The 26,707-nt window shown below is 37.5% G+C and overlaps 5 protein-coding genes across 13 annotated transcripts; 2 read left to right on the top strand and 3 right to left on the bottom strand.

Moving 5' to 3' along the window:
* Positions 1 to 204: 204 nt before the first annotated feature.
* LOC111489916 lies at positions 205 to 1,138 on the bottom strand. The gene has a single exon (XM_023138317.1). It carries the CDS (start codon positions 993 to 995, stop codon positions 330 to 332), a length of 666 nt encoding a protein of 221 aa, XP_022994085.1. The 5' UTR covers positions 996 to 1,138; the 3' UTR covers positions 205 to 329.
* A 5,202-nt stretch (positions 1,139 to 6,340) lies between these two features.
* LOC111489915 (ethylene-responsive transcription factor ERF118-like) lies at positions 6,341 to 8,505 on the top strand. Of its 4 annotated transcripts, none has more exons than XM_023138314.1 (3): positions 6,341 to 6,535; positions 6,739 to 6,967; positions 7,167 to 8,505. In XM_023138314.1, exon 3 carries the CDS (start codon positions 7,279 to 7,281, stop codon positions 8,230 to 8,232), a length of 954 nt encoding a protein of 317 aa, XP_022994082.1. In that variant the 5' UTR covers positions 6,341 to 6,535; positions 6,739 to 6,967; positions 7,167 to 7,278; the 3' UTR covers positions 8,233 to 8,505. The 4 variants fall into 4 exon arrangements, with proteins under 4 accessions (XP_022994082.1, XP_022994081.1, XP_022994084.1 ...); XM_023138313.1 differs by having other exon boundaries at positions 7,086 to 8,505; XM_023138316.1 differs by lacking the exon at positions 6,739 to 6,967.
* Positions 8,506 to 10,962: 2,457 nt separating this feature from the next.
* On the bottom strand, positions 10,963 to 16,447 carry LOC111489918 (NADH dehydrogenase [ubiquinone] 1 beta subcomplex subunit 10-B-like). 5 transcript variants are annotated; one of them, XM_023138323.1, is made up of 3 exons: positions 16,069 to 16,447; positions 15,646 to 15,696; positions 10,963 to 11,250 (listed from the first exon to the last, which is right to left on the bottom strand). In XM_023138323.1, exons 1-2 carry the CDS (start codon positions 16,352 to 16,354, stop codon positions 15,665 to 15,667), a joined length of 318 nt encoding a protein of 105 aa, XP_022994091.1. In that variant the 5' UTR covers positions 16,355 to 16,447; the 3' UTR covers positions 10,963 to 11,250; positions 15,646 to 15,664. The 5 variants fall into 5 exon arrangements, with proteins under 5 accessions (XP_022994091.1, XP_022994090.1, XP_022994092.1 ...); XM_023138322.1 differs by having other exon boundaries at positions 10,963 to 11,191; XM_023138324.1 differs by lacking the exon at positions 10,963 to 11,250 and adding an exon at positions 13,591 to 14,733.
* A 48-nt stretch (positions 16,448 to 16,495) lies between these two features.
* Positions 16,496 to 19,762, top strand: LOC111489955 (cleavage stimulating factor 64-like). Its single transcript, XM_023138358.1, has 9 exons — positions 16,496 to 16,736; positions 16,882 to 16,899; positions 17,033 to 17,110; positions 17,780 to 17,815; positions 17,906 to 18,026; positions 18,108 to 18,460; positions 18,573 to 18,664; positions 19,034 to 19,271; positions 19,372 to 19,762. The coding sequence occupies exons 1-9, from the start codon at positions 16,662 to 16,664 to the stop codon at positions 19,495 to 19,497; spliced, it is 1,137 nt and encodes a 378-aa protein (XP_022994126.1). The 5' UTR covers positions 16,496 to 16,661; the 3' UTR covers positions 19,498 to 19,762.
* A 151-nt stretch (positions 19,763 to 19,913) lies between these two features.
* On the bottom strand, positions 19,914 to 25,679 carry LOC111489914 (synaptotagmin-5-like). 2 transcript variants are annotated; one of them, XM_023138310.1, is made up of 14 exons: positions 25,095 to 25,679; positions 24,397 to 24,471; positions 24,194 to 24,301; positions 24,063 to 24,095; positions 23,866 to 23,955; positions 23,460 to 23,585; positions 23,151 to 23,294; positions 22,589 to 23,008; positions 22,269 to 22,403; positions 21,577 to 21,795; positions 21,205 to 21,477; positions 20,981 to 21,118; positions 20,550 to 20,852; positions 19,914 to 20,409 (listed from the first exon to the last, which is right to left on the bottom strand). In XM_023138310.1, the coding sequence occupies exons 1-14, from the start codon at positions 25,299 to 25,301 to the stop codon at positions 20,188 to 20,190; spliced, it is 2,493 nt and encodes an 830-aa protein (XP_022994078.1). In that variant the 5' UTR covers positions 25,302 to 25,679; the 3' UTR covers positions 19,914 to 20,187. The 2 variants fall into 2 exon arrangements, with proteins under 2 accessions (XP_022994078.1, XP_022994080.1); XM_023138312.1 differs by lacking the exon at positions 25,095 to 25,679 and adding an exon at positions 24,750 to 25,074.
* Positions 25,680 to 26,707: the final 1,028 nt, after the last annotated feature.

Raw genomic sequence — 26,707 nt, 5'->3', positions numbered from 1 at the left:
CGTTATAAATATAATTTTTATAATTTGAAAATTAAATTGCTAGCACATTGTATAAATATTTTTTATTTAAAAAACTTAATTTGTTCCACCAAAATTCTACCCCTCCAGATAATAAATAACAATATCATGGGGACCACAAAAGAGAGAAAAAAAAAAAAAAATATATATATATATATATATATAATATATATATATTTTTTTTTTAATTCTACATTTCTATTGAAAGATTTCTGTTTGTTCTTTGAGATTTACAACCTACAAACTTGAAACGACGTCGTGTCCTATCAACACGTCGAAGCCAAGCGCACCTGCCCCATTCGAAATTATCTCTACAAAGCCGACAACGACTCCGGTCGAAACGGCACGTCCGAGTAATCAAACAAACCGCCCAATGCAACAAACTCCCCACCCAAACCGTTCTCCTCCGCCGCGCCGGAACCAATGCCGATTCCAATCTCAAACGAGTCATAACACGGTATCTCATCTTCAAACCCTACATTCCCATCCATCTCGAACACACCAGGCCAAGAACAAGCCGGCGTAAAATCAATCGCCTCGATCGTCCCCTCATTACTCGAACCTACAGTCGGCGGCAGGCCGAGTTCATCATCCGACGCCTCGAAAAGATATCCGAGTTCCGCCTGAGGAGTCTCATTCTGATTCGACGACGTTTCCGCTGGGGGTAGGGCATGAATCTCCTCCTCGAAGCTTCGGATAAATGAATCGAGTTCAAAACCTTGAATACACTCATCTCGCTCCGCAACAACGTCGGAATCTTCAAGGATGTTCAGCAACTTATCGTGAATCTCATCCGAATCTGCCAAATCGATTCTCAAATCATCTCCATCGGAACCTACCTGCTCCGACTTGGAGCATGGCTTTACAAATCTCGATTCCGTTGGGTTGAGTCGTCTGAGCTTCGACTCGGCCGAATCGGCAAGCGAGACGTCTAACTTGTCGCGATCTCGCTTTCTGTTGTCGGTGCAATTTTCCATGGAAGAAGAAGGAAATAGATAAAAGAAAAAGAAGAAGAAGAAGAATTAGGGCTTTAAAGGTTAAACCGCCATTAGAGAGAACAGAATGAAGGAAAGGTTGCAGAAGTGGTGTGAGAGACTAGAAATGGGAGGGGGCGACGTTTAAAAAGAGGGGAAACAGGGATATAAAAGAGGAGGACACGTGGCGAATAAAGAGAGGGTTTAGAAAATCCATTCTCCTTTCTTCCAATTTTATCCTCTGTGTTTGTTTTCAATGATTCTGCTCCTCTTTTTCAATTTCCTTTTTTAAATAAATATATATATATTTGGTAATGGTTATTTATTCATTTATTCATTTAACTAAATTTAAATGTAAGATTTGAAGTCCGTTGCGGGTCCCACTGACTGGGCATTGAATTTCGCCTTCTTGACCTTTTCGGTTCATTTACGTTTTTTTCTTTTTCTTTTTCTTTTTCTTTTTTTGGGATAATTTCTTAATAATTGCATCGTTGGGGTCGGCGTTGAATCGGACTACGCATTGCCCCCTCGAATCACCTGTGTTTTGCATTACGGTCCTCTTCTTTTTATTTTATTTTATTTGTACTTTGAGTTTCAATAATTATTTTAAGTTTAAATATTCCTGCAATAACTTCACGAATTTTCTTTCCTAACACTTCCAAATTTAATAATAAAATAATAATAATAATAATAATAATAAAGGGTGAAAACAACGGATGAAGAAAAGGTTGAAAAAATCTGAATAAATATTAAAGAGAATTAAAGTAAATAATAAATTACAGACGACGCAAACGGCGACCTAACCATTTACGCCGCCTGAAAAATAAATAAAAAAATCGTAACGATCGTTATCTCCCGTTTGTCTGCCGTGCCGCACTTCCCCAGCCGTAAACGGCAATCTTGTCTGCAACTTTCAAGTAATAGCTTGTGGGTCCCTGGTCGATTTTAATGTTTTCTTTTTTTTCAAATTTACAATCCAACGGTTCACATTTATTATCAAGTCAACTCGAAAATTTTTGACTTTTTCCTTCAAATTTTAAAATGTTGAACCAACCTTGGATCTAATTTTCTTTTTTTCTTTTTTTATTAGATCTTTTTTAATTAGAAAGACTAAAATATTGTAATTTTAAATGTAAAATAATCAAATGGTTGAAATTTAATATTTTTAATGGTAATGGATAAAGAAGAATAATTTTATCTAAAAATATAAGATGATTATGTATGACCCATGATAATTCAAAGCTACACAACTAACCTATATTTTGGGAGTTAATAAGTTCTTAGAAATAATAATAATAATAATAATAAATTAAACGTAGACTCTAATCACGTGTGGGTATGACACTAATAATTCATTATTTAAAACGTGTTATTAAATATTTAGAGTTAAATAATTTGTGTTTACGAAACTACCCCTAAGTACCGCTATTTAAGTCGTATAGTATTTAGTGAAGTTAGATAATTTGAATTAGATGTAATTAGCTTACTTTGGATGAGACCTCACAATATTTTAAACCGTTTAAAAAAAAAAAGTTAATTTTTCTATGCCGAAAATTATAGGAAGCTGGAGACGAAAAATTCCACCTAGAGAATAGTCAAGAATGCTCGAGTGGAAAAGAGACTAATAATAATAATAATACATAAATAAATCTCAAATATCGTGTTTTTTTTTTTCTTTTTTTTACGACCTTTTTGAGGACTATTTGTATTTTTTTTTTTTATATCACTCATATTTTCATTTTTAAAACTTATTTATGTTTGTTAAATTTGAATAAAATTGAGTAATAATTCATATATTTATTTGGGAAAAAGGTAAATAAAAGTAAAGAATTATGAAATGAGAGCATAATTATAAATAATTTGTTGACACCTTGGCTGTGAAGTTGATGTGGAAGCTGAGTTTTTGGTTTTATTTTTGGTGGCGTATTGAAAGGCATTTGGAAGATTTGTGAGCAAACTAAATAATATGAATTGACCCACCACCCAACAACACAAACTCCCTTTCAATGCATATTATTTCTTCATCCTTCATTCAACCCCCTGAATAAACAAAATATCATTCAATCAATTACCTACAAAAAAAAAATAAAAAATTCAAAAACTTTTAACATAATACCTGTTTAGTCCTAAACCAATCCTATGTTCGAATGAAAGTGATTACGAGAATAGAAAAGGCACTGCTATTACTAACAAACTCTACCTTTCTTTTCGATGACTCAACCATAAAAGCTTCCTAAAATGCATGTGAGTAAAGACAAATAATGTGATCATGTGGAAGGATGCAAAAGAATGTTGGGACCTATCATGTGTCAAATTCAAATTTCAAATCTCTCTCCCAAACTCCGTTACACAGTTGGGTCAAACTTACAATTTCCAAAATGGAGCATAATTAATTGGATGGGTAGTTGATAAGTAATATAGGTAGAATGGTAGGTTAGATAAGTATCATATTTATGGAATTTAAGTAAATGATATATTTGTTTATTTTATATAGAAAGGAAAATATTAGCGTGGGGTCGAATTATTGGAGGAATTATATTACGAGCATAAAAACAAAATAAATTAATTAAGATAATGATAATAAACAAAAAAAAAAAAAAAAAGGGCAAGGTTTTCCATGGACGTCGTTCTCAAATAATTAAACAGCCCTCGCACTTACCTCGTGGATCACGCAACCTTCATAAAATGCCACATCTATCCTCTGTTTTTTTTTTAAAAAAAATTAAACATTTATAAATTAGAAAAATCTTAGCTTTTTTAACTTAAATATATTTTTAACTATATATATATATATATTCTATATTAAAAAATAAATTTGTTAATTTTAAAAATGACGTCGTAGGTTTTCTTAATTAATAAATATTATGTTTGTAACATAGTTTTTTTTTTTTAGAAAATATTCTGATTTATGAGTATTTTAATAAAAAACAAACTTTAAAATAACTCTTTTTTAAAAGAATAATAAAATATATATTTTATTATATTTTAGAGTTAGTTGGTAATTTGTGTTTAATGTAAAAGTGGTTAACCGATTCAACTTTCAATCCCACTTTTTTTTTTATTCTTTAACACATCTCTAGAGAAATGTCTGGATCATATGATATCAAATCTAGAGTATAGAGTCTTATTAATAGTATAAGTATTGAACCTCTTCTAGTAGGATGTGATTCGAGGACAAACTAAATACGGAAGCTAGCGAGCATGTACACAATTAAATGAGAGATACTTAAATAAACCAAAATTATTACGGTATTTAAATGATAGTGAGATCGTATGAATATCAGACTACGATTATTTAATCAAGAACTATAACATAATCAAATATTTTCTCGGTTGACTTTACATTAGAGTTGAAGTGCTTAACAGAAATAAATTTAAAATTAACTTTAATAACTTCATATTGGCAAAAAAAAAAAAAAAAAAACCAGGAACTAATCAGTAGAATCTGCTGGAGGCACTTCATTTAAATTGAGTTCCTTATGTTCCTCGACCTGTCTGATTCTAACCGTCGGCCTCTTCTGTACCTCTTTCAAGTACCGTAAAGCCACATCCATCCTCCTCAAAATGGCATAGAACTCCTCCACCGCCTCCGTCGTCGGCTCCTCCACCTCCACCTCCACCTCCGCCGGCGCCGTCTCTCTCTCCTCCTTTCTCGTCTTCTTCTTCGTCTCTACGACCACTCCGCCGCTCTCCCCCTCCGATATTTTCTTCCTCTTTTCTCTCTCCATTCCTAATTGCTTCTTCTCCGACAAGATCAGACCATTTTTTTTATTTCTTGCCAAATGATCAAGCTTCTTTGATCAGTAGTTATAGTTGCGGCCCTTTCGTTTTCCACCGTCGGATGGAACAATTGGAATCTACGTGACGTCATTCATTTTCATTATGCCCACGTCACTCCGTTAGACGTTTTGAGCAACTTGGGGATGAATAGGACCGGACATGAATTGGGCCGACATTCAACTGGAGTTGGGCCACAACCCATTAAGCAGTTTTGGATTTTGTTTTTTAAAACCATAAATAAATTATAATTTTCTAATACACAAATATATATTAGATGACATTATTAGCTTTAGAAAAGTGAAAGGTAATAAATAAAAAGAAGTCATTGTGGGGGAAAATTAAGACAAATAGAGAAATATCGTTTGAACCTACCACGAGTGGAGAAAAAAAAAAAAAAAAAAGTGGAAAAGCCCAAATTTGGTTTTAAAATACTATAGTAGTCAAAATAAAATGATGCAATTTTTATTTTTATTTATATATATATATATATCATCATTTGGTTTTAAAATATTAGGTTTGAGCTGGAGCTTGATGTAGCAGTTGAGACAAAGGTGCACGTGGAATGTTGTTTGCAGGGGATCACTAACTATATATATATATACACACACATACTTACATTCAAGTCTAGACTTTCTTTCATATTTGTCTTTTAGTTTCTGTATTTCGTGTATTTTAAACCGTCTAAACTTGTAATATTATTATATTTTGGTGATATTGGTTTGTCTTTTGTAAAAATTAAATTTTTATTACTATTTTAATTGAATTTTCGAGGTGCATGCACGTGTCTAAATATTTCAAATTTAAATTTATTGAAAAATGAAAATAATAATAAACTAAAATTACACGAATTAGTTGGCATAATTAATGGTAATAAATTGTTTTAAGGTGGTGCAATGTAGGCAATATGGGTGTAAATTTTGTGGGTATTCTACTTTTATTTACATGCATTTCCTTACGTTTTTTACGGTTTCATTTCATTTTCAGTTATTACGTTATAAATACAAGTGTTCCAACCGCCTCAACCTCACCGAACACTTCAATTGTTCAAACAGTTTGCCATGTGATCGTCACTGGAACGGTTTAGTTTAGTAGGTTGAACCAACTTACTAGAAGTTAAGCAATTAGGAAAAAAAACACGTTATTTTCATTGAATTCAAGTATCTAAGTGTGTAGTCTAGAGGAGCACGTTATTCTGAAACTATAGTAACCAAACATGGATGGAAACCATGCATGCCCTTCCATGGCAAGATCTCTAACACTAGGAAATTGTTTATTCAATCAACCAAAACCAAAGAACAATAAACAAAAGGAATATTAAAAAACATAAAAAGTAGCATTTTAAATTCTATGGTGGGCGAGTGAGATTTGTTGGTGATTCATTAAATCCAAGCCCAAGATCTTCAAAACAAAACATCCTAGAAAGGACTAAAATAGCATCCATATTGTGAGAATTAAGGGAGAAAAGAAAAGCTTGACTGGAGCCGGAGGTGAAGATTGGATTTGGGTGGACAGATGGCCCAAGCAGCAGCACGCGAGAGGCTTTTTAGCTCACCTTAAAACGCCTCATTTCACACTTCCATTCAGAAGAAAAAAAGCCGAGAGAGAGAGAGAGGGAGAGAGCGTGGAGAGGGATAGGCTCTGTGTCTGTGTCGTCTGTTGTGTTGGAGGGCTACGAATCCACAACAGAATCACACACCCCCTTCAAACCAAATTCAATCACAGACTCCCCTCCGCCTCCAACCAAATTCTCTCAGACGACTTCAGTGAGTCCTCTAAACCCTCCTTCTAATCGCTATTGCTTCATTTCTCGGTTGTTCATGCTCTTGGGAACTCTATCCACTCTGTTTTCGACGTTTTCTAAGCCATTGCTTATGATTTTCTTTTGTTTTATGTGGGGGTTTTGACGTTTCTGTGATTTTCCACTCCATGCTTCTCTGACCCATTTCGCGCGTTTCTTCTTTTGTAGCTTGTGTGTTCATTGTTTTCCTCTCTTTCAATCACAACCTCGTCGATAAGATACTTCACCAGGGGGGTTTTGTGGAGAGATTTATGTCTTCTGAGTTTCATCTGTCCTCTGGAGCTTTGAAGCAGCTCTGCCTTTGTTTTTTGTCTCCGTTCTTCACCCTTCACATGCAATTTCGTTCTCGTCAACAACAACCTTTTCAACCCTTTTTTCTGCAATTAACATCAAATCGGTATGTGGGTTTTTCTTATTAGTCGTTTATTTCAGGGGTTTAATACCTGAGATTCCATTCTTTTCAAGCGATGTATGGGTTTATGGCTGTTTTATTCAAAACCCCTTTTCTCCTGCAGGTCTTGTTCTGGAGTGAAGAGGTTTCAAGCTTCTACAAGATACCATAATCTCTTCTCAATTTTGGTTCATTTTTGTTTCAGGGTTTTGGGTTTTCGTTGACATTGAAGATCGCTAAAACTTCCTCTGTTCTCCTGCCTTCGTTTATTCATTCATTATATTCTGAGGTTCCGAAGGCAGTTTCCAAATCAAGATATGTATGGTAAGGAGGAGAAGAAAATGAAGCAACTAAGAGAAGGAAAGTCCATTTCTATGAGGAAAGTTCGTGTACTGTTTCACGATCCTGATGCCACCGACTACTCAAGTGAAGAAGATGAACATGTCAATCAAGATGCTAAAAACATTGTCTGGGAGATATCAGTGCCAGATATCCGCCATAAGATATCCAAGGAGAGCTCACATGGAGGCAAAATTAGAACCAAGGCTGAAGTCAAACCAAGCAGTAGCAGAACACAAAGATCGTCTTCGATGTATAAAGGCGTTCGACGAAGGAAATGGGGGAAATATGCAGCAGAGATTCGAGATCCGTTTCGTGGCCGAAGATTGTGGCTTGGTACTTATAACACCGCTGAGGAAGCTGCTGTTGCTTATCAGAGAAAGAAGCACGAGTTCGAAAGTATACAATCGATGGCGAAGGGCAGTGGTGAGCTCGGCCGAGAGCAACGGGATGGATCAGTTGCTGATTACACAGATGAATCTGAAAACATTATAGCTTTGTTTTCTCATCCTTCACCATCATCTGTACTTGATGTTTGTTGTGAAAGTTTATGCAGCAATGTGGATCAAACTATGGAACATTCAATCACTGAAGGATGTATGCCTGTGGTAGATGATGAAGACATCCTGAAATCGATCTATGAAGATGAGCAGTCCATTTTAGACATCGTGGAAGCGACCCCGACCCCGACCCCGACCTCGATAACACTACCGCGGTTAGATACTCAGGAATTGGACTTTCAAGTTCTTGAAGACAATTCATTGATCTTCAATGATTTTGATCAGTTCTTTCATGACACGAACTTCAGAGACAATTATACTCTACACAGCATCGAAAACAGTGTCGGGGCGCTCGATCTTCCTCCGATGGATATGGAATTCGACAAGGAGTTTTCATGGTTTGACGATACGATGAGTATATCATGCATGTAAGTTTTGCAGTTAGGAGATAGTAATAGTCTTAAGAGCAGTAAAAAAAGAAAAAAAACAACCATTGTGAGGATGCAATCTGTGGTAATGTTTGTAGAGAAAGAGAGAGAGAGTTCTTGGGTTTTTGTGTGTGCTTTTAGAGCCGTCCAAGACATTTTTTTGGCAACTTTCGTTTGTACTGCTAAGTTTACATAACTATTATGAATGCAAGTTCTGGTAAGGAAGCCTTTGGCGGCTGCTGCTGCTGCTCTGCACCAATGCAAATTCATTCAGAAACTGTCATTTTTTCATAGGGAGATGAACTCTGAGTTTGTTCCTATCTGTCTAGTTGATGCCTTTTCTTTTGATTCCTCCCTTGATTTCGTCTCTTCTTTCATTTTGCTGGATTTCCTTATGGCAAGTGTTTGGCAATGCCTTGTGGGCAGCAGGGAAAGTCAGAGGAGGCAAGGGTGTTGGGTAATGTAGAGTGACAAACATACACAAACACTGAAATTTTAACCATGAAACGCATGGACAACACACACACACACACTTCCCTCGAAGTTATCAAAAATGGCTCGAGACCTCGAAACGAACCAACAACCAGATGTTGTAAGAACAAAGAGATTAATTCCTGCTAAGGAGCACGAAATGACGAACGGTAATTTAGACCCTTTTACGAAACATGTTGGCTTGAGGTAAAGTGGAGCGGATGAGGTCGAGTTTAATTAGGGTTATGATGGATGTGTTTGGTGTTTTTTTTGTGACTTGTGGACCAAGGTGGTGAAGGGGATAAAGAGATGATAATGGCGGTGGCACAGAGGCAGAGGATGGCTTAAAAAAGAAGCAATATTTGCATAATTTGAGAGTGGTGGTTATCTGTACTTTTCTTTCAAATCATTCAAAATAATATTTCCTTTGCTCTTTGAAATTTACAGCCTAAAAAAAAAAAAAAAAAAAAAATTACTTTTGACTTAAACCCTATATTGAAAATAGTCAAAGATTTGTTGTCTTCTCACATGCCCCTTGAGTTTGAATTTTTCCAAACCTCTGCCATTGCTTCAGAAGACATAAGGAAAATTTTGACGAACAGTCCTTTTTAAAAAAAAATATTTACAAACATATGTTCTCTAAGCTAAAATAATAATAAAGATTTTTATTTTTTCCCCTATCTGGTCGGGTAAAAAAGGTTGTTCTACTTCATATTTTGGTGTTGATTGATAATCTCAGACGATTTAGTGGATAGTTCAATTATTTTGTATGAGAAAGGTTGAGTGTAGGAGCGATGATGAGAATGCGACATGTGAGGAAGAAATTAAGGAAATCTCTGTGTCTGTCTCTCTGTCTCTGTCTCTGTCTGTCTCTCTCTCTCTCTCTCTCTCTCTCTCTCTCCAAGGGAATGAAAGCGGGGGAGAGAGAGAGAGAGGAAGAGGAAAGCCGCCATGCCGATTCAAGATCATCTCAGCAAAAACACAGCCCAAACGTAAACAAAAAGAAAAGGAAAAAAGTGGGCCCACAAATGGGGAGGCGGCTTCAAGAGCAGAAGAAGATCGAAGCTACCAATTTTCAAACTCTGCCCGCTCTCCTCTTCATCGTTCGTCCATCCAAACTTCTCTCTCTATCTTCCCTACTCACATACTACATCAAACCCTTTCTCTTACCCGATAGTTGTCCCCCGTTTCTCACCTGAAACATATAACAAAACAGAGATTTGACCATGCTTCCTTAGCACCTATTATTGAAACGCAACGAATTTCTTCACTTACTATTAGTTCTTCTTCTCCTCATTCTTATAGCTGAGCTAAAAAACAACAACTATTTTTCTAGCATGCCTTGTACCTTCCGCTATCATGCCCACTTCGAATTGCTACCTAAGATTCAACACATAGAGAAGATTTTGATTTCAAATCTTGATCAATATAGAACTAGGGTAAGAGTCCCATCAGCCTTGGTTAAGAAAATTGATTGCAATAGATTTCATTTGAACTTTAAAATGCTTGGTAAACATAGATATTCCTTTTAGAAAGCACCATTGCTAAGAGTGATAGCATACACTCTAACAACCTTTTTTACCCGACCATATAAGATGCTGTCATAAAGGGCTATTGGGGGAAGTTGGGAGGAAAGAGAAGGAGAAAAGAAGAATCCTAAGGAAACCAGAACAGTACACATCATAAAATGAGAGGTCTATTCATTACTAATCTCCAAGAAAATTTTATGAATGATTCATCAATTTTTGAAGATTTTAAGGTTGCTGTCTTTGAATTGTCTAAATTAATGAATATGGAGTGTCCCACAAAACCCAAAGTCCAATTCGTCTACTCCTCATCTACTGGTCATAATATCGGGAGGATATTGGGAAGTTTCCCCACAATAGAAAGATATCTAAATTTAGTCCATATGATTTCCATAAATCTTAAAAGGGCTCCTTATTGTTGTTAAGGGTTTTAAGATTTATTGAAAGTATGAGAACAAACTTCAAAATTTTAAGGTACGGTAACTAAATAGGACACATCTCGAAGTAAAAGGACTAAACTAATATTTTAACCAGCAAAGTAAATACATCTACTTTATAGAATTAGCAAATCATAGTTAATATAAGCTCCAATTCAATTACAGAAAGTTGCAGGCTTCTCGAACACAATTCATGAAAATGGCTCAAACATTGAGAAAACTCGCAATTCAACCTGAAAAGATTAGCAGACCTACCTTCCGAATATGTAGGTGGATAAAATTTACTTTCTAAGAATGGGGTCAGTCAATACATTTGATATTAATTTGCTGTCATTCCGCAGCAAAAGTGCTGGTGAATAAAAAACTCAGCTATTGGAAATTGGAATTCACTTTCGTTCGAAGAGTACAAAGGCTTTCCAAATGAGATAATATTCTCACTACTTTGTCAGTTTGTTCAATTTCTAAATCACAAAATGGCATCGAAGTTCCAAAGTTTCTGAATCTTTCTAGCTCAGCAACCAGTTCTGTTCTGTAGCAGATAGATATTACACGAATTATTCCTGTTTTTCCTTCCTTTTTCCCCTTTTCCTTTTTTTGGATAGAATGCGAATCAGAAAAGGCAAACAAAAAAAGCACACACCCACATTATTCTATCTTATCTGCAGGAATGTAATCCCTTGAAAGCATGAACACTAAGATAAACAATGTCTATCTTTTAGAAATATGATCGCCAATAAACCCAGAAACCAACAGGTTATGCGTCTAATCAATAAATTTGATCGTCTAAACCAGAAATTATGCTATTGAATGGCTGAAGCTTTAGAATATGATACATTCTTATCAGGTTTTTGGATAACTTCGTAGAAGATTGAAAAAAAAAAAAAGTTACAATTTGGAATATAAAGATCCTTGACGAAAAGTTTGAGCTTTGAACAAATCTATAAAAAAAAAAGGTTTTTGACTGAGAAACAAAAATTAGCATTAGTTGACTAGCATGTACGAGTAGTGAATAAATGCAGCATAGGTTTAATGACAAGCAAGAACCACCAAAGGCATCAACTTGACTAGGAAGTAGAAGTTAGCATTCAGTTGGCCTCCTATATGTAATTCGAGGGGTCAGTATTGAGCCCTCTGGCATTTTCTTCTGCAAGACTTTGTACATAAAGGTGTTCTTTGCAAACCATCTTGTACGGCTTTGGCATTGTTCTACTAAGGCGTGGCATTGTTGTTATCAATCCAAGTACAATGAAGAAGTTATCTAGATTCTCTTTCTTAAGATACAAGCCATTTGTTATGGCAGGGCCGGCTACGTCACTATTCTATGAAATATTTGGTATGAAAGAAATAAAGAAACCATACAAGTCTTGAGAGTCTTGGGCTGTAGCCCTCTTTTGTACTTTGATTTGTCTCAACACACTTGGTTTAATTATTAACAAAAAAAATTGAATGAGAAACGGATGACTTCATTTCATTGATAGTATGAAAGGTACAAAAAAGGCAAAGGGTCGAAGAAAGAATGAGGGATGTAATACTATAATCACAAGGTATAGAGAAAATTGACACCAAGAGAAGGCAGAATAAATCAAAGGGTCGAAGAAAGAATTGAAGTCCTTGTGCCTTGACTACAAAGATGCGATGGTACCACTCAAGCCAAATGGACCAAAGAAAAGGTTCGATGATATAAACCCACATGGCAGCTTTCCTTTAGTGAAACGATGACCTAAGATCAAAGATTCAAGCATAATGATCATATTGCCCGGAAGGGTGAGATGTAGATGGAAAGCCGTGCACATTGACAGGTAGTTGATAAATGCAGCATAGATTGATACCTATTTCGACAAAGGACACACCAACTAGGAGAGGAGACTATTCAAGGAGCCTTTTTTAGCGAGCCTTTTTGAGCAATGCATCCGCTGTATTATGCATTCATGGCTTAATTCCTAAAGGAAATTTAAGAATTGGACCCCCCCTCAACATATGCTTGTTGGGTGCTTGTGTGGGAGTTGGTGGAGAAGGCTCCTTTAACATCCCAAGTCCATTTCCAATAATCATCTATAGTTGATCTTGGAAGGGGAAGAAGAATGGAGGAAAGATCAGCCCATTCCAAAATTTTATCCGTTGAACTACGGCATTAACTTAAATCCCATGAAGAGTCATCAGAGTTCCATATTTCAGCAATCAAACCACGCTTACGACGGGGAAGGGCATAAAAGCCAAATTTAGAGGAGTTGTACCAACCCAGTTGTCATTCCAAAATGAGGTGGATTTCCCATTGCCAAAAATATTCACAATATAGTCATAAATCAAAAGTAATTATCCATAATAAACTTCCAAGGACATCGGTGATATTTGAGCTTTTTGTACACCAGATGCATATGAAAGTGGGTCAAGCCATATTTAGAGACTATGAATCTCCTCCAAAGGGCAAATTTTTCAGGATTAGCACATCTGATATCCGCTTGTGTGGCGAGTAAATCTCCAGGGCCATTTTGGCAGGAGGCTAGTTCTTGATCTTCATAACAAATAACCCTAAGCCCCCTAGGGCACTGTACAAGAATTGGTGTGAGGCTTACCATTCAGGGGGAGGCCCAAGAAGACCGATGGCCATGAAGCCACTTTACAACCGAAATCATGGGCAAGGGATGCAATGGTATCCAAGGCCAGATGAATGCCTAAGAATGCTGATTTTTGGCGGTTGATACATAACTTGATGCTTCTTCAAAGTGTGTATGGTATGGAAACTAGTGAGAGCATTTCCTTTGTCTAGAATGGTGTCGTTTGCAAATTGTAGGTGCTCAGACTACACCCTCCCACCGCAAAGCCTCTGATATTACCTTTACGTGCCTCTTGAGAAATATACGACTTAAACAATCTATCACAAGGATAAAAAGAAATGGGGTAGGGGATCACCTTGTTGAACAGCGATGATTTGACCACTAGACTTGTCATTAATGATGATGGAGTAATTAGCCGAGAAATACAGCCCTAAAATCACTTTTGCAACTTCGTTCCAGAACCTTTAGCCGGCCAGAATATTGTTAAAAAAATTCTCAACCAACCATACAAAGGCTTTTTCTGTATCCAATTTGATTACAACCCCCTCAAGGACAAAACATATTCCTCTATGGGATTATTTGCAATTAAGGATGCATCACTAATCTGCTGGTCAACCATGAATGCAAGTTGAAACTAAAAGAGTGAAGGGAAGGAACTTCTTAAGACGCTCTGAAGGACCTGCCCACGATCTTATACAGGCATGAGGTAAGGCTGATGGGCATATAATCTCCCACAGATTCAACATCACTCTTCATGGGGATGAGGCAAATATAAATTTTGTAAAGGCTTGCATTGATGATGGCATTCTGAATGAAGTTTTGGAAGACTCCCTTAATGCCATCCTTAAGAATGTTCCAATGCTTTTTAAAGAATTCAGTGGTATAACCATCTGGTCCAGATGATTTGGATCTTAGGTCCTTCATTGCATTCCCAATCTCCTCTTCTGTTAAAGAGGCTTCAATGTCGAAGGATTGAGATGCTGATATTGGAGCCCAATTTCAATGATTGGAGGAAGTCTACTAACTTGACCTTTGCTGTATAACGTCATGTAAAAATCAATGAATTCGACCTCCATATCAGTGTTCAAGACCAAACTAATGCCATCTCTGGATAAAATCACAACAATGGTGTTCTGTCTCCTTCTTGTGGACATGAATGAATCTAGGGAATAAGTTGTTGTCTTTGTCCCCCTCTAGTGTCCATCTCAATTTGCATTCTTGTTTCCAAGATGCTTCTTCGTTGGAGGAAATATCCAAAAGCTCTGCTTTGATCTTATAATGCCTTCGACTAAGGACGAGTGACGCCTATATCTGCATCAGACTCTAAAGGGTAATGCCATAACAGCTTAGCAAAAAGAGCAAAGTTCTTATTTGCTAGATTATCAACTTCCAAACCACCCTACTCGCTCAACTTGGATACAACCTCCAGTTTCACCCCTCCCTCCCTCAACAAGTCTCACACCATTTTTTTCAAATGTCCTCAAAACTAAATGGCCAAAGACCCCTCTCGGCAACCCTGATATTGAGAAGAATAGGCCAATGGTCCACAATATTTCAACAAAAAATAATGTTAGATGACCTTGAAAATATCCAACCAACCTTTGAACAAAAACGAATTTGTCAAAGACTACGGTATATCATCAAAGCAAGAGGATTGGAACAAGAGAAATTATTGCTCACAAGAAAGGTTCCAACTAATCAAGAATTCAAATGAACCTATTAAAAGCACTACTCGAAGTAATCCTATTCACATTCAACTTCTTCATGTGGAATATAATATCACTAAAGCCTGCAACAACACACCAACAATGCCAGCATCACCCAAGAATGCCAACCCAGCTACTTCAAAGAGCATCTCTATCCCTATGCATCGTTGGACCTCGAGCACAAGTGATCTACTCAAATCAAATGGTATGATTGAAAAGGCGAATCAAATCACCTCACACCACTAAGGACAACAAATTGCGAGAATCCCATAGAATGACAGTATTCCCAACTCACACTACTTCTAAGGACAAGAAATTATGAGACAACATCAACAAAGGCATATACAGCTTCAAGGACACCCACCCCCACCCACCACACTGTTAATGTCAGGTCTTATACATACGCTTGAAAGAACTATGATTGAGTGCCTTGTGAAAAAAATAATTCAATCATTCTCAAAATCAAACCACTAGCGAGAAAAATGTTAGGAAACCTTACTGTGCATTGCTACAAAGTTCTCACACAACATAGAAATGGAAATTAAAAGGAATTATTGACCATTGATCTGAGTTCAAAATTCTTTACACCCCTCGCAGCAGTACACGAAATAAAATAAAGGGCTAATATTCATCGTTCTTTTATTCAATCTCTGAAACAAATAAGGTTTCATAATCAGTACGACCAAGTAATAACCTAACAACTTAGGAACATTTAAACTCACCGTTATTCCTCCCAGAAATTTACTCAGCTTCGACCGCCTCCACTTTAGGACCTAATCAGAGCAAGAAGTGACAACATCAGATGATTTATACTTCATTCACTCAAGTCAGTTAAGTTGCATACGGAACATGATGGAGAAAAAAGAAAGGAGAATAATGCCGCCTGCGATTACCCCGACTTCAAAAGATAGGCATGAATCACATTAATTTTTTTAAAAAAAAATATATATGTATCCACCAAGAAATATTATAGAAAACAACACTTCAAAATCAGAGCGAAGTTCCACGGTTAGTACCAGACCGAATCATAACCCACTTTCAATTACTCGAAATATCTCCACTTTCTACCCAAACGGCAAATATAAGTCCAAAAAACATCCAAACTTCTTGGAAATTAAATAGAATGCGTGACTAAAAGAGAGAACCGTGAAGAGATGGGTGGCGTCCATCCTTGCCCCAACCGATGCCGCGAGTGGAATCAAGGTATTGCTGAACAAGGTGGCGGCATTTCTGAAGATGGTTGACTCCTTCGATGCGGTAGCACCATCTTAGTTTTTCCCTCAGTATCTTCGCCTTTTCAATATCGATCCATTTCTCTCTCACAATATGTTCCCTCATCTCCAGCATCGCCACTGGATCCTTGTACGGATGCTCCGCATCGAAATCGTCCGGCGGTGATTCATCGAACTCCACTGTCTTCTTCCTCCCCATAGTTTTTCCCCTCCCTCTTCTCTGTGCCTACTCAGTCTCAGAATCGTCTTCGCGCATCTCCGTCGGAGCACAACGCGCCATTTTTCATTGCTGAGCGGTAACTAACGGGTCGGGTTCAACGGACTTTCAGTCACTGGGCCCATTTCAGTTCCTTTCAAAGCCCAATAAAATTGGGCCGAAGCAAACGCTACGCTGGGCCTTCAGAGAATCATCCCTTCGGATAAATACGAACAAAATCTGGCTACGTTCTTCGCGGGAAATTGTGAAGGAACAATCTTTCGTCTCAGTTGGCGTTGGGACGTCGAACATGGCCGGAAAGCAAGTTGCCAGCACTGGTCTACCGGAGAGCATCGCAGGAATGTCGAAGAACCAACTACATGATATTGTTAGACGAACACGACTCTACACAATGGTATGATATTGTCCACTTTGAGCATAAATGGCATACCAATGGAGTTAATATTCCTCACTTGTAAACCCATGATCATTCCCTAAATGAGCGGATGTGGGACCTTCATCATCCAACAATAATGTCTCAAATGAAGGTACTTTCAAATTGTCGCGCTATCGGAATTAACATTTGTCCGTCCCCTTTTTCGTCCCATTACTCGATTCGGGCTTTGTGTCCATGCAATGTCTGGATATTGAGGAATGATTAGTGTGTTTATTGTTATGCAGACTCTGATCGAACAGAATCAACAGCAGGCAAAGCAAATCCTAATCCAAAACCCCGCCTTGACCAAAGCTCTTTTTCAGGTTCCAGTTTTTAAGTTTTTTCGCATCTTGAACAAAATTCTTTTTATTCACTACTTGGAGCTTGCGCTGTTAATCTTGTCCTGGCAGAGTTTGAACAATTAGAGTCTCAAGTGAAATAGTTTTGAATAACTGCAAGTACCGCCTGGAAATTGAATGTGTTTAAGTAATGTACGTTTGTACGCACATTTGCACAATCTTTTACGAGGCTTAATTTTGATATTTATGGACTTAAAATTGTTGTACCATTTTCTTGAATGAATGGATTTATCCAATTCGGGTGAAACCAATCAAGTTTCAAAGTATATCTCAATTTTTCCCAATTGCATTTGCAAGGACGTGTATCTTAAAGACGAGAAAAGTAGTCTGAAGCATGAGATATTTCGTCTTACCTCGGAGACAGCAGTGACTGCTAAATGTTTGTGTGGCCTACTACAAGCAACAAGTTTGAACATTAAATTATATTTGGCTTTCGATTGTTCAGGATAATCTGTAGGAACTAGATGTGACTACAAGTATTATTTATAACACTAATTTATGCTCTAGGGTACTTTGAGTAATGGTTATTAGTGTGTACCCTTTTACTAGTTAATCTGCACATTTAGAGGCCTTACCTTTAATTTCTCATTTGGTTACTGAAGATATTATTGATTCCACTGTTATATCTACCAGGCGCAGATTATGCTTGGGATGGTGCGGCCTCCTCAGGTAGTATGCCATTGTTATTCCTCTTTTTTTCTTTGTCCTGCATTTTTCTGTCAGCTTAGAAGTGTATATCTAACTTATTCTTCTGTTTAGATTCCAAGCGTCAAGCCTTCAGCCCCACAGCATCCTCAGCCATCAACACAAACAACTCAACAGTCAAATACTCAGCCAACTCAAACATCAGCAAGTCAAATAAGTTTGCAAGAACAGACAGGTGCACCACCATTGGCCCCTCCTATAAAACAATATCAGAACTAACCATCAATGCTCATCTCATCAACTACTCTTCCTACAGGGAACATCCAGCCTCAGTCAGCACCTCTGATTCCCCTGCAAACACTGCAGCATCCCAAGGGGTTTGAGATGCCCCAAGCGAATTCCATTTCCGTCTCACAGCCATCTCAAATTCCGAGTGTACCTCCGGTACCTCCATCTGCTGCTCAGCCACCTTTACTTCATCAACCCCCGATGTCAAGTGCTTCCATGCAGCTGCAGCAGCCATTACAAACAGCTGAAATTCCCCATCTGCCTCTACAGGCCCCATTGCCCCCACATTCCAGAGATCCTACGGGTCCAACTTTTCGTCAGCACTACCCCCCTCAAACGGGGCACAATATGAATTACCAACCTGCTCAACCCATGTTTCATGTAAGTCGGAGTTTTATTTTTTAAGTCACAATTCTCCTTTGGATTTACAACAAACAAATCTCCAGATGAAAATGATCTCTCAACCTCTTTAGTCTATTTTTTAATGTTCTAGTCAGGTTCCAAATTCCCTCCTGGTATAGGAAATTCATTTCCCCAGGACGGTCGCCACTTCCTAATCAACGACCCCCTCAGTCATTGTATCAGGTACTTTTTTCTTTACATACTGGATTATGATGTGTTTATCCTGAATATACTAGATCAATTGAGTTCTTAGGTTGGTGAGTCCTGAGAGGAGCAGGGGCTTCTTTCTTTCAATTGGCTGTGAGGTGGATTCGTTGACTTCTTGACCTAGTACACTCTTGAAGTGCAGTTTCAGCTTAGTTTTAAATCATGTTCCATGATGCATGCATATCTCGAGTCCTTGACTATGCTGTTCAATATAGGTGCTGGTTTGTCCGTCATTGACTATTGTACTTGCGAACTATAATTCTTAGTGATAAACTCATCATAAAAGATAGTGCTTGTACACCTAGTTATTAAAGCCTTCACGAACAATTTATCAAATAACCACAGTATTAGCTCCTCAATGCTTAATATTGCGCTTGGTGCTCATTTGTATCAGGCTGGAGGTTCTAAAGTAGGTACAGAAGTCATGAATCAAGTTGGAACTTCAAAGCCTGTGGACAGAGGGCCTTGGATGCATGGCCCTCCAGATAATCCTACACTTCCACAGCAACTCTCAGGACCACCAGTAATACCATCAGGCACTGGCCAGATGGGCCCCGGCAATCAGCCTCGTCCTGCACCACCGGTACTTTTCTAATGACTACTGCTTGGAATGACAATTTGTCAATATTTTATTTTCATCTTTTGTGATTGATTCTTTGCCCCCCTCTCTGTTTGTGGTTCAGTTGAGTCAGGAGATGGAGAAGATGCTACTTCAACAAGTCATGAGTCTCACACCAGAACAAATTAATCTCCTGCCTCCAGAGCAAAGGAGTCAAGTGCATCAGCTACAGAAGATGCTTCGCCAATAAACAGTGATCTGGAAGGGAGGCAGTCTCATCTTGATTTATCCCTCTTCCTTTCCCCTCAACTCTTGCATCATTGGACATCCTCAAAATGGCATTTAGGCTTCTAAGGCAAGTTTTTTACTATTGTCTAACTTTTAAGTATTGACATTCAGATTGATATATTACAGTTATAAATTTTGGCTTGCTGCCTATCCGTAAGAGTATTTGTTTGCTGTTGAATTCGCCGTTATTTATCTTACATATTTTGGTGAATAACCATTTTGGTAAAGTAAATTGGTACATGAAAGTAGATTTAGTTAATAGAGCAGACATGACTTTATAACTCAAACTAAAATGCAGTTTGCTTTGATTTGAGAAGAATTTGTAATGCTGAAAACTATATTGTTAAAATGTGTTTTATCTGAACACTTTGGGCACCATTTTTTTTTTCATCATTCATCATGATTGTACACGAGAAATCAGAGGTCCCAACATCTACAATCTTTTTGCCGTTAGCTTAACAAATGAGGCATTTTCTTCCCAATTGTTCAGAACAAATAAGAATTCCTATACGAAAATGAACATGAAGTGTCCATATGCATTGATGGACTCTTCTAAAGAACGTGTACACTTGCATCAGAATCTCAAAAATGCATGTCAAGTCATGATTTGTACTGCTAACTGGGGCAAAAGTTGAGAACCTGATGGATCTGATTAGTATCCAGATGATCTTCTGCTTAAGGAAGGGGATGAGTTGAGAAACTCCTGACCAAGTTCCTTAATCTTGTTTATTAAAAGCATTTGTTCTGTTTCAAGCTGTACCATATACTCTTCTTGCAGATCCTCTAGACTTTCCAGCTCACTCACAGTTGTTGAAAGTTCTTCAAGATTGCTGTCTTCAATGAAACTTTGTAACTTATTCATCATCTGTTTCATCTGTGCAAGTTTTCCAAAGCAGAAGAAGATATTTGAAGTTATTCAACCAAATTCCACCAAAGATGCATAATATCATCTCAACAAATTGGACTGAAGTATAAATTTTAAATCTATCAAAAATTTTCTTTGGTACAACTGACCTGACTGGAAATCTGATGTGCTTTCCTGAAGGGAATTTCAGAATCCAGACTAGTTCTCTTCTCTAGTTCTGGAACTCTCTTGGTGATTTGGATATGTATCTCTCCCTTTTTGACACCCTGAAGTGGTATCCATTTGTCAAACATCTGGTTTGGGGGTAGCCCTTGATATTCCACAACACAATCACCGATGCTTGATGTGGGGAGCAGAGCATTGTGGTCTTTGACATGTAACAACAATGGGCTGCCATTGTCAGGAAACTCCAAAATCTGATTCCACTTGGGACTCAGGGTTTTGTACATAACCTGCGAGGAAATGATGATCAATTTCACAATAAATTATTCTAAAAGAAACGAATTTGAAGCGGTTCTCCTAAAGAATCTTATGGTTGTGAAGAATCTGACATGATCATGAACAGGAACTTGAAAGATACCTTGGTTCTTTTCTTCAACTTTCCATATTGGACTCTCACATAAGGATCACTTGTCCCTCTGATATCCGCAGCAACAAGGTCTTTTGCTTCAATTAGAACAAGCTCTATCCAACCATTTGTTGGACCCAAGCTTGAGCCCTGAGGAAATGAAGGATCATATGATTCAGACGTGAGCTTGCTAAACTTTCTTGCTTAATCATGAAAGACAAAGTTCTGTCTCATACCTTAGATCCTTCATTGTCATCCATTCTGATGGCTTCTATTTGAAGCCTTAATTCTCCAGAATTCACCTTTTCAAGAGGAATCCATACATCTCTAACTGACCCTTCTGCTAATCCTTCTAGATTTACCCTCGCGCTACCAGTGTTATCATTCCCGAAAATGTCTTCTGTAAAGCATTTTAACTTAAGATGTTCACCACCAGCTATCTCATCAAATTCAAACCTCTGATTCCATATTGGATTGAAGGAGTGAGCAGTTCTTGTGCGCTGGAGAGCCTGAAATTATGAGACGAATAGTCGAAAGGACGCATAATTAGTATTAATATTGGATATAACTATGAAAACATTTGGTAAATTAGAAGGAAAGGAAACTACCTTTCCATACTGCAATTTGACATACGGATCACACTTTCCATTCTTGTCTTTTGTGGGTAGATCCTTCCCTTCCACAACTGTGATGTTAATTTTTCTTCCAGTGCTAGAAAGAAAACTCGACGCCCCATTGAGAGATTGTTGTGGACTAACATGATACCTGTTAGAACTATGTGAACCATCTGAGAACATCCATTCCTTTAAAACAAGTCTTACTGTCAGCTGCAACACCATGCATTACAATAGTGTGTCAGCATGAGAGAATCAGCTGCTACTGATCGCTACTTAGCCAACACAGGTAGAGTAGTAAAAATCATCACAAAACACATAGGAACTGATTCTCCCATGTGATTTTGTTCGAGTGAGTTTAGAATGACTATTGAAAGAACCCTTATAAGTTAAGTACTTTCTTTCATTAACTTTTTTGAAGAATCGCTGACTGATACTTCCTTTGAAAAATGTAAGCATTGAAGCTCGATCATTTAAATTTTACATCACTATTTGGGCTTTTTGGGCTTTTCCTTTTGGGCTTCCCTCAAGGTTTTTAAAACGCGTCTTTTAGGGAGAGGTTTCCACACCTTTATTACGTGTTCTCTTCCCCAACCAATGTGGGATCTCACACTATCCATGCTTGGTAACGGGTCCTATTGATTTTAACACACAAGCATACATAGAGAGAGTGGCTAGGATTTTACCTCCCCAGAATGGGCTCCTTCAAATGGAATGACCATTTCAACTTCTTTTCCACAAAAGTCAGCATGCTTGGCTATTACACTGGAATCTGGTCCTATTGCCCAAAATGTAGTGGAATCATCTGCAGCATATTTCATCTGTGCACATAGAACAAACTTTAAATCAGCTAATGCCTAGAATTTTACTGAAAACCCACACTCCGCATCCATTCGAAGTCTAGTTAAAGCGCTTTGTAATATACAAATGTTTTTACTAGCTTGATTTTCAGAAATGGCATGCATGAACTTGAAAGGAAATTGTATGGTTATTGATTAATTTATACCTTAACCTCACAACTTGCTAGATAATCATGCTTCACATGACTTGGACGATACTCATAAAGATGAAACCGTAGAGTTCCTGTATCTTCATGTAAAATCATATTGAATGTCGTATTCCACTGAGGGTCTGAACCTGATCTTGCTTCTGTTTTTCTACTAAGCTTTTCAAGTTCGACCTCAACAAATGTCTGCATATCTTTATCAGTAAACTGCTCTACGAATGAACCATTAGCAGAGTAACTTTGTTGCCTTCTGGTTGGGCTTCCCTTCAAACTACTTCTATAAAGTTTTCTGGCAGAAACGACTGTTGCATATATAATACCACCAACAGCTTTTTTCCTCAGATCAACAGATGGCAATGAGAAACAACGCCTGCGTGGTTCAACCATTGTCCTAACCAGGGTATCTGTAAAAATTTTGACCTGCATTAGAGAGAACGGTTCGTTGAGCTACTCGAACGGGCTATGCAACCAGTGTTGGTTGCACTTATTCCACAGTATAATAAAACTTGGTAGTGCTTAGAAAAAGATAGAAACAAATTTGCAGATTGATGTAGAAATATACCAGCCAGGAGGAAACACCAGGGAGCTCTGTTGCAGGTAATGATTGGCTTCCACCACTTCCAAAAGCAACTCCTATTCTAACATCAGGAGTTGTCACAAATGAAAATAAAACTGCCCTCCCATCCAAAATAGGCATCAACACAAGCTGTAAAGGTAATCCAAACAACAGCAAATGAAATTTTATGCACTGCCAACTTTTCAGTAAAAACGTCCAAATGAATATGATCACTCTCTTGGTGAATCTATGATATTTCATGAATGAACCTTGTGCTACTCATGCTGAGGGAAGAGGGAAAGAAATTATACGTACATCACCCTTTATATGGAGGCTGTTTATGACAATCCGGGCAGTTCCCATCAGTGGCTTGGCCAGTTTTGCTTGCAACAAAATACTCATTTCATTTGTGTCCCAATCGAAACTCAAATGCATGATTCTCTGTCAAAACGCAATGAAAAACTTCGTTCAGATCAAGTCCTAATTTGATTTCTAGAGGAAACTTGTAGGATATTAAATCCTAGGCAAGTGGCCACGATGGATTGAACTTATTCCCACTAAACTCTTAACTATTCTCATGATCCTTATTGACCACTAGACCAACCAAACCGTAAACATTCAACATATGTAGTAGCAACGAATAAAAAGAAGTCATAACAACATAAACATATGTAGTAGCAATGAAGAAGAAGAAGAAGAAGAAGAAGAAGAGGAGTCCAACCTCATCACCACAAGTTGACCATCGAGCCCCACTAAGACCCAAACTAGGAGGGCATGAGCCAAGAGAAAAATCCAGCAGTTCAATTTTTTCCTACACGAAATTGAGCAATGTGGTTATACATATGAATATTTGTGCACATTCATGTTCTTGTCAACAATATCTACAAGATGGAATGGCCAAAAAGTAGGTCTACTCACAATAAGCCTCGAGTTTCGGTCCCTCAATCGTTTCTGAATAGAGAAATTTTTAACTAAGTTAAATGATATCAGATTTGCGTTTAACTAATAGCATTAAAGTTCTGAATGGTGAGAACGAGTTGGTCACTCACATTTACTGTGGAAGAAAGCTTCGTGGAAAGTTTTGGATTGAAAAAATTTGGCCATACTTCCATCAACAGCTTATTCAACCAAGCACAGGGTTCCAAAGGTGTTTCAGGCTGTATAAATTATCCACCAAAGAAAAAGAAAACATTTAGCCCACCACATTGAAGATTTCAAATGGTCACCAAGGGTAAAAGAAACAAAGACAAACCGAGGTGTTCGTTACGAGTCGCCTCCATTTTGTGTTCAAATCATCCACAACTAATCGGCGTTGATAACTCCCATACTGCAGGAGAAAGATGATATCACGATCAGCTCAATCGAGTCAACTTGTAGCACACGAGAATGACTTAAGCAATAGGTTTTAAGACATTTTAAGACATCTCCCCATTTGAGCCAAGTGGTCGGGGAGGTTGACCATGAGTGTATGCTGGTGGGAATATCAATAGGCCAAAAGCCCTCTCATATATATATATATATATATATATATATATAGATAGATAGCAGCCATTTGTAATCGTAGTATTAACTCGTGATACATTGTAAATTCTGATTATCAATTACCAGACATATTAGCCAGTAGTGGCTGTAAAAGCCTGTCGGTGGGGCTTATCATCAGAAAGGAGATGGATCTAATCGATCAACAGCACTTGAGCAGGAACTCAAGGTCTCAATGAAGGATTTAAACTATACAACAGTAAACTCAATCCAAATCCACAAATGTTACAAGAAATCGGTGGATGGATGGACAAAGCATTGACTCAAACATCATATGGGCAGACATAGAAAGTTCAAGAATTCAGTAAAATGCATTTCAAATATGGCAAAAACAGAGTCTAAATGAGACGAACAGATCAGGAACAAATCAATGAAAGCAGCAACAAAATGGAGGGAAAACAAAACAAAAACCTGCAAAGTTGCCCAAACGGCGACAGCCAGAGGAACCCAATTAGAGAAAGAGAAGACCCATCTCTCAATACTCCAAGCAATCAAAACTAACGGTATCAGAAATGGAAGAAGAGGCTTCTCCACCATTAAATGGAGGAAGAATTCGGCCGCACCATCGCCATTGAAGAAACCCCTCTTCCGGCCACTTGGGCCGCCGGCTCTGCTCATTTCAAACGAAACCCACAAAAGAAACTAAGCTCCTCGTGCGGTAGACTCTGCCTCTAAGTCCGTAGATGCAGAGCAATAAGAAAAAGTTGAAAGATCAGGGGTATACAAAAAGTCAAAACCCGAGAAGAGTAGGAGGAAAAGAAGTAAGATCAAGTGGGTGAAATATAATGAAGCAAATATGAAAACGGCGTAGGAAGCTGAAGAGGAAATTTCGAATGGAGGAATTGAAGAAGATGAATGAATTAGGTGATAACTAAAACAGAGACAACGACAGATTTTCCTTTGTGTTTGTAGTTCGCATTTTGGTGTAGCCGTATAATATTAAATGTTGGGAGTTCCCAATCGTCCCTGCTACACTTAAGCTCACCCATTCCTCTCCATCTTCTTCAATGCCTCATTACTCTTTTTGTTTTCCATCCATGGATAACGCCCCAAATTTCAACCTCTGCTTTTCTTTTTATATATATAAATTCAATTAATTTACTAAGAAGTTTTGAGTTTCCTACTAAGCTAAAGAAATGCATGCACATATGTACATTTAAATGTCATGTTCAACTTTAAAAAAAAAAAATGTGAAATATATTGCCAAATAACATTAATGAATTTTTTTTAATTCGAATTTCTAATAGAAGGAAAAAAACAAAATTTGGTGTAAAAAAGGGAATAAAGGATTATTACGTACTAAATGAGTTCTTTTATGGGTATAAAATAATTAAAGAAGAAGAAAAAAAGAAAGCAATATTACGTGGTCCCACGCGTTTTGTGGCGCGTAGAGTGACCGGATTAGTAGGTAATTACAAATTTAATTTAATATTTGAAAATGGAATTAATAGAAGGGCCCCTGGAGAGATGGTCCCAAGGCTTGGGAACCATATGTGGATTGGGTGTGCCATTGTTACATGAAGTTCCATTCTTCACAAAATCTCCCAAATTTCCAAACACATCGAACCTCGTGATGCACCATCATCATGCACCCTTTCTCAAAGCACAACAAAATTACACTCATTTTTCTTCCGTTTTCAATTCTTTTACAATCCCCACTTTTTTCTTTAATACAATAATTACAAATATTAAACACCCAACCATAAATTTCATTTTCTCGTATTTAAATCCTATTCTCGTCTTCTATACATCACTTTAAAAGCTTGTGTTTAATTAAAAGAAAACGAAATTGGACTTATATGGCTCAAATAAAACTCCAGGGTCTAGCTTTGGGCTCTTAATGGGCCTGTTTTCCATTAAAACTATGGCCCACTGACATAAGCCTCGTGGGCTTAAAGTTTTAGCCCCTTCTGCTGGATTAACCGTTTTTTTAATTATGATCTGTAGTTTAATAACTATTTTGGTTTTAGTTTTTTTTTTTTTTTTTTTTTTTTTTTTTTTTTTTTTTTTTTTTTTTTTTTTTT

The sequence above is a fragment of the Cucurbita maxima genome, unplaced genomic scaffold (genome assembly GCF_002738345.1).
Source record: "Cucurbita maxima cultivar Rimu unplaced genomic scaffold, Cmax_1.0 Cma_Scf00015, whole genome shotgun sequence".
NCBI lineage: Eukaryota > Viridiplantae > Streptophyta > Magnoliopsida > Cucurbitales > Cucurbitaceae > Cucurbita > Cucurbita maxima.
This window is presented reverse-complemented; position numbering and strand designations above follow the sequence as displayed.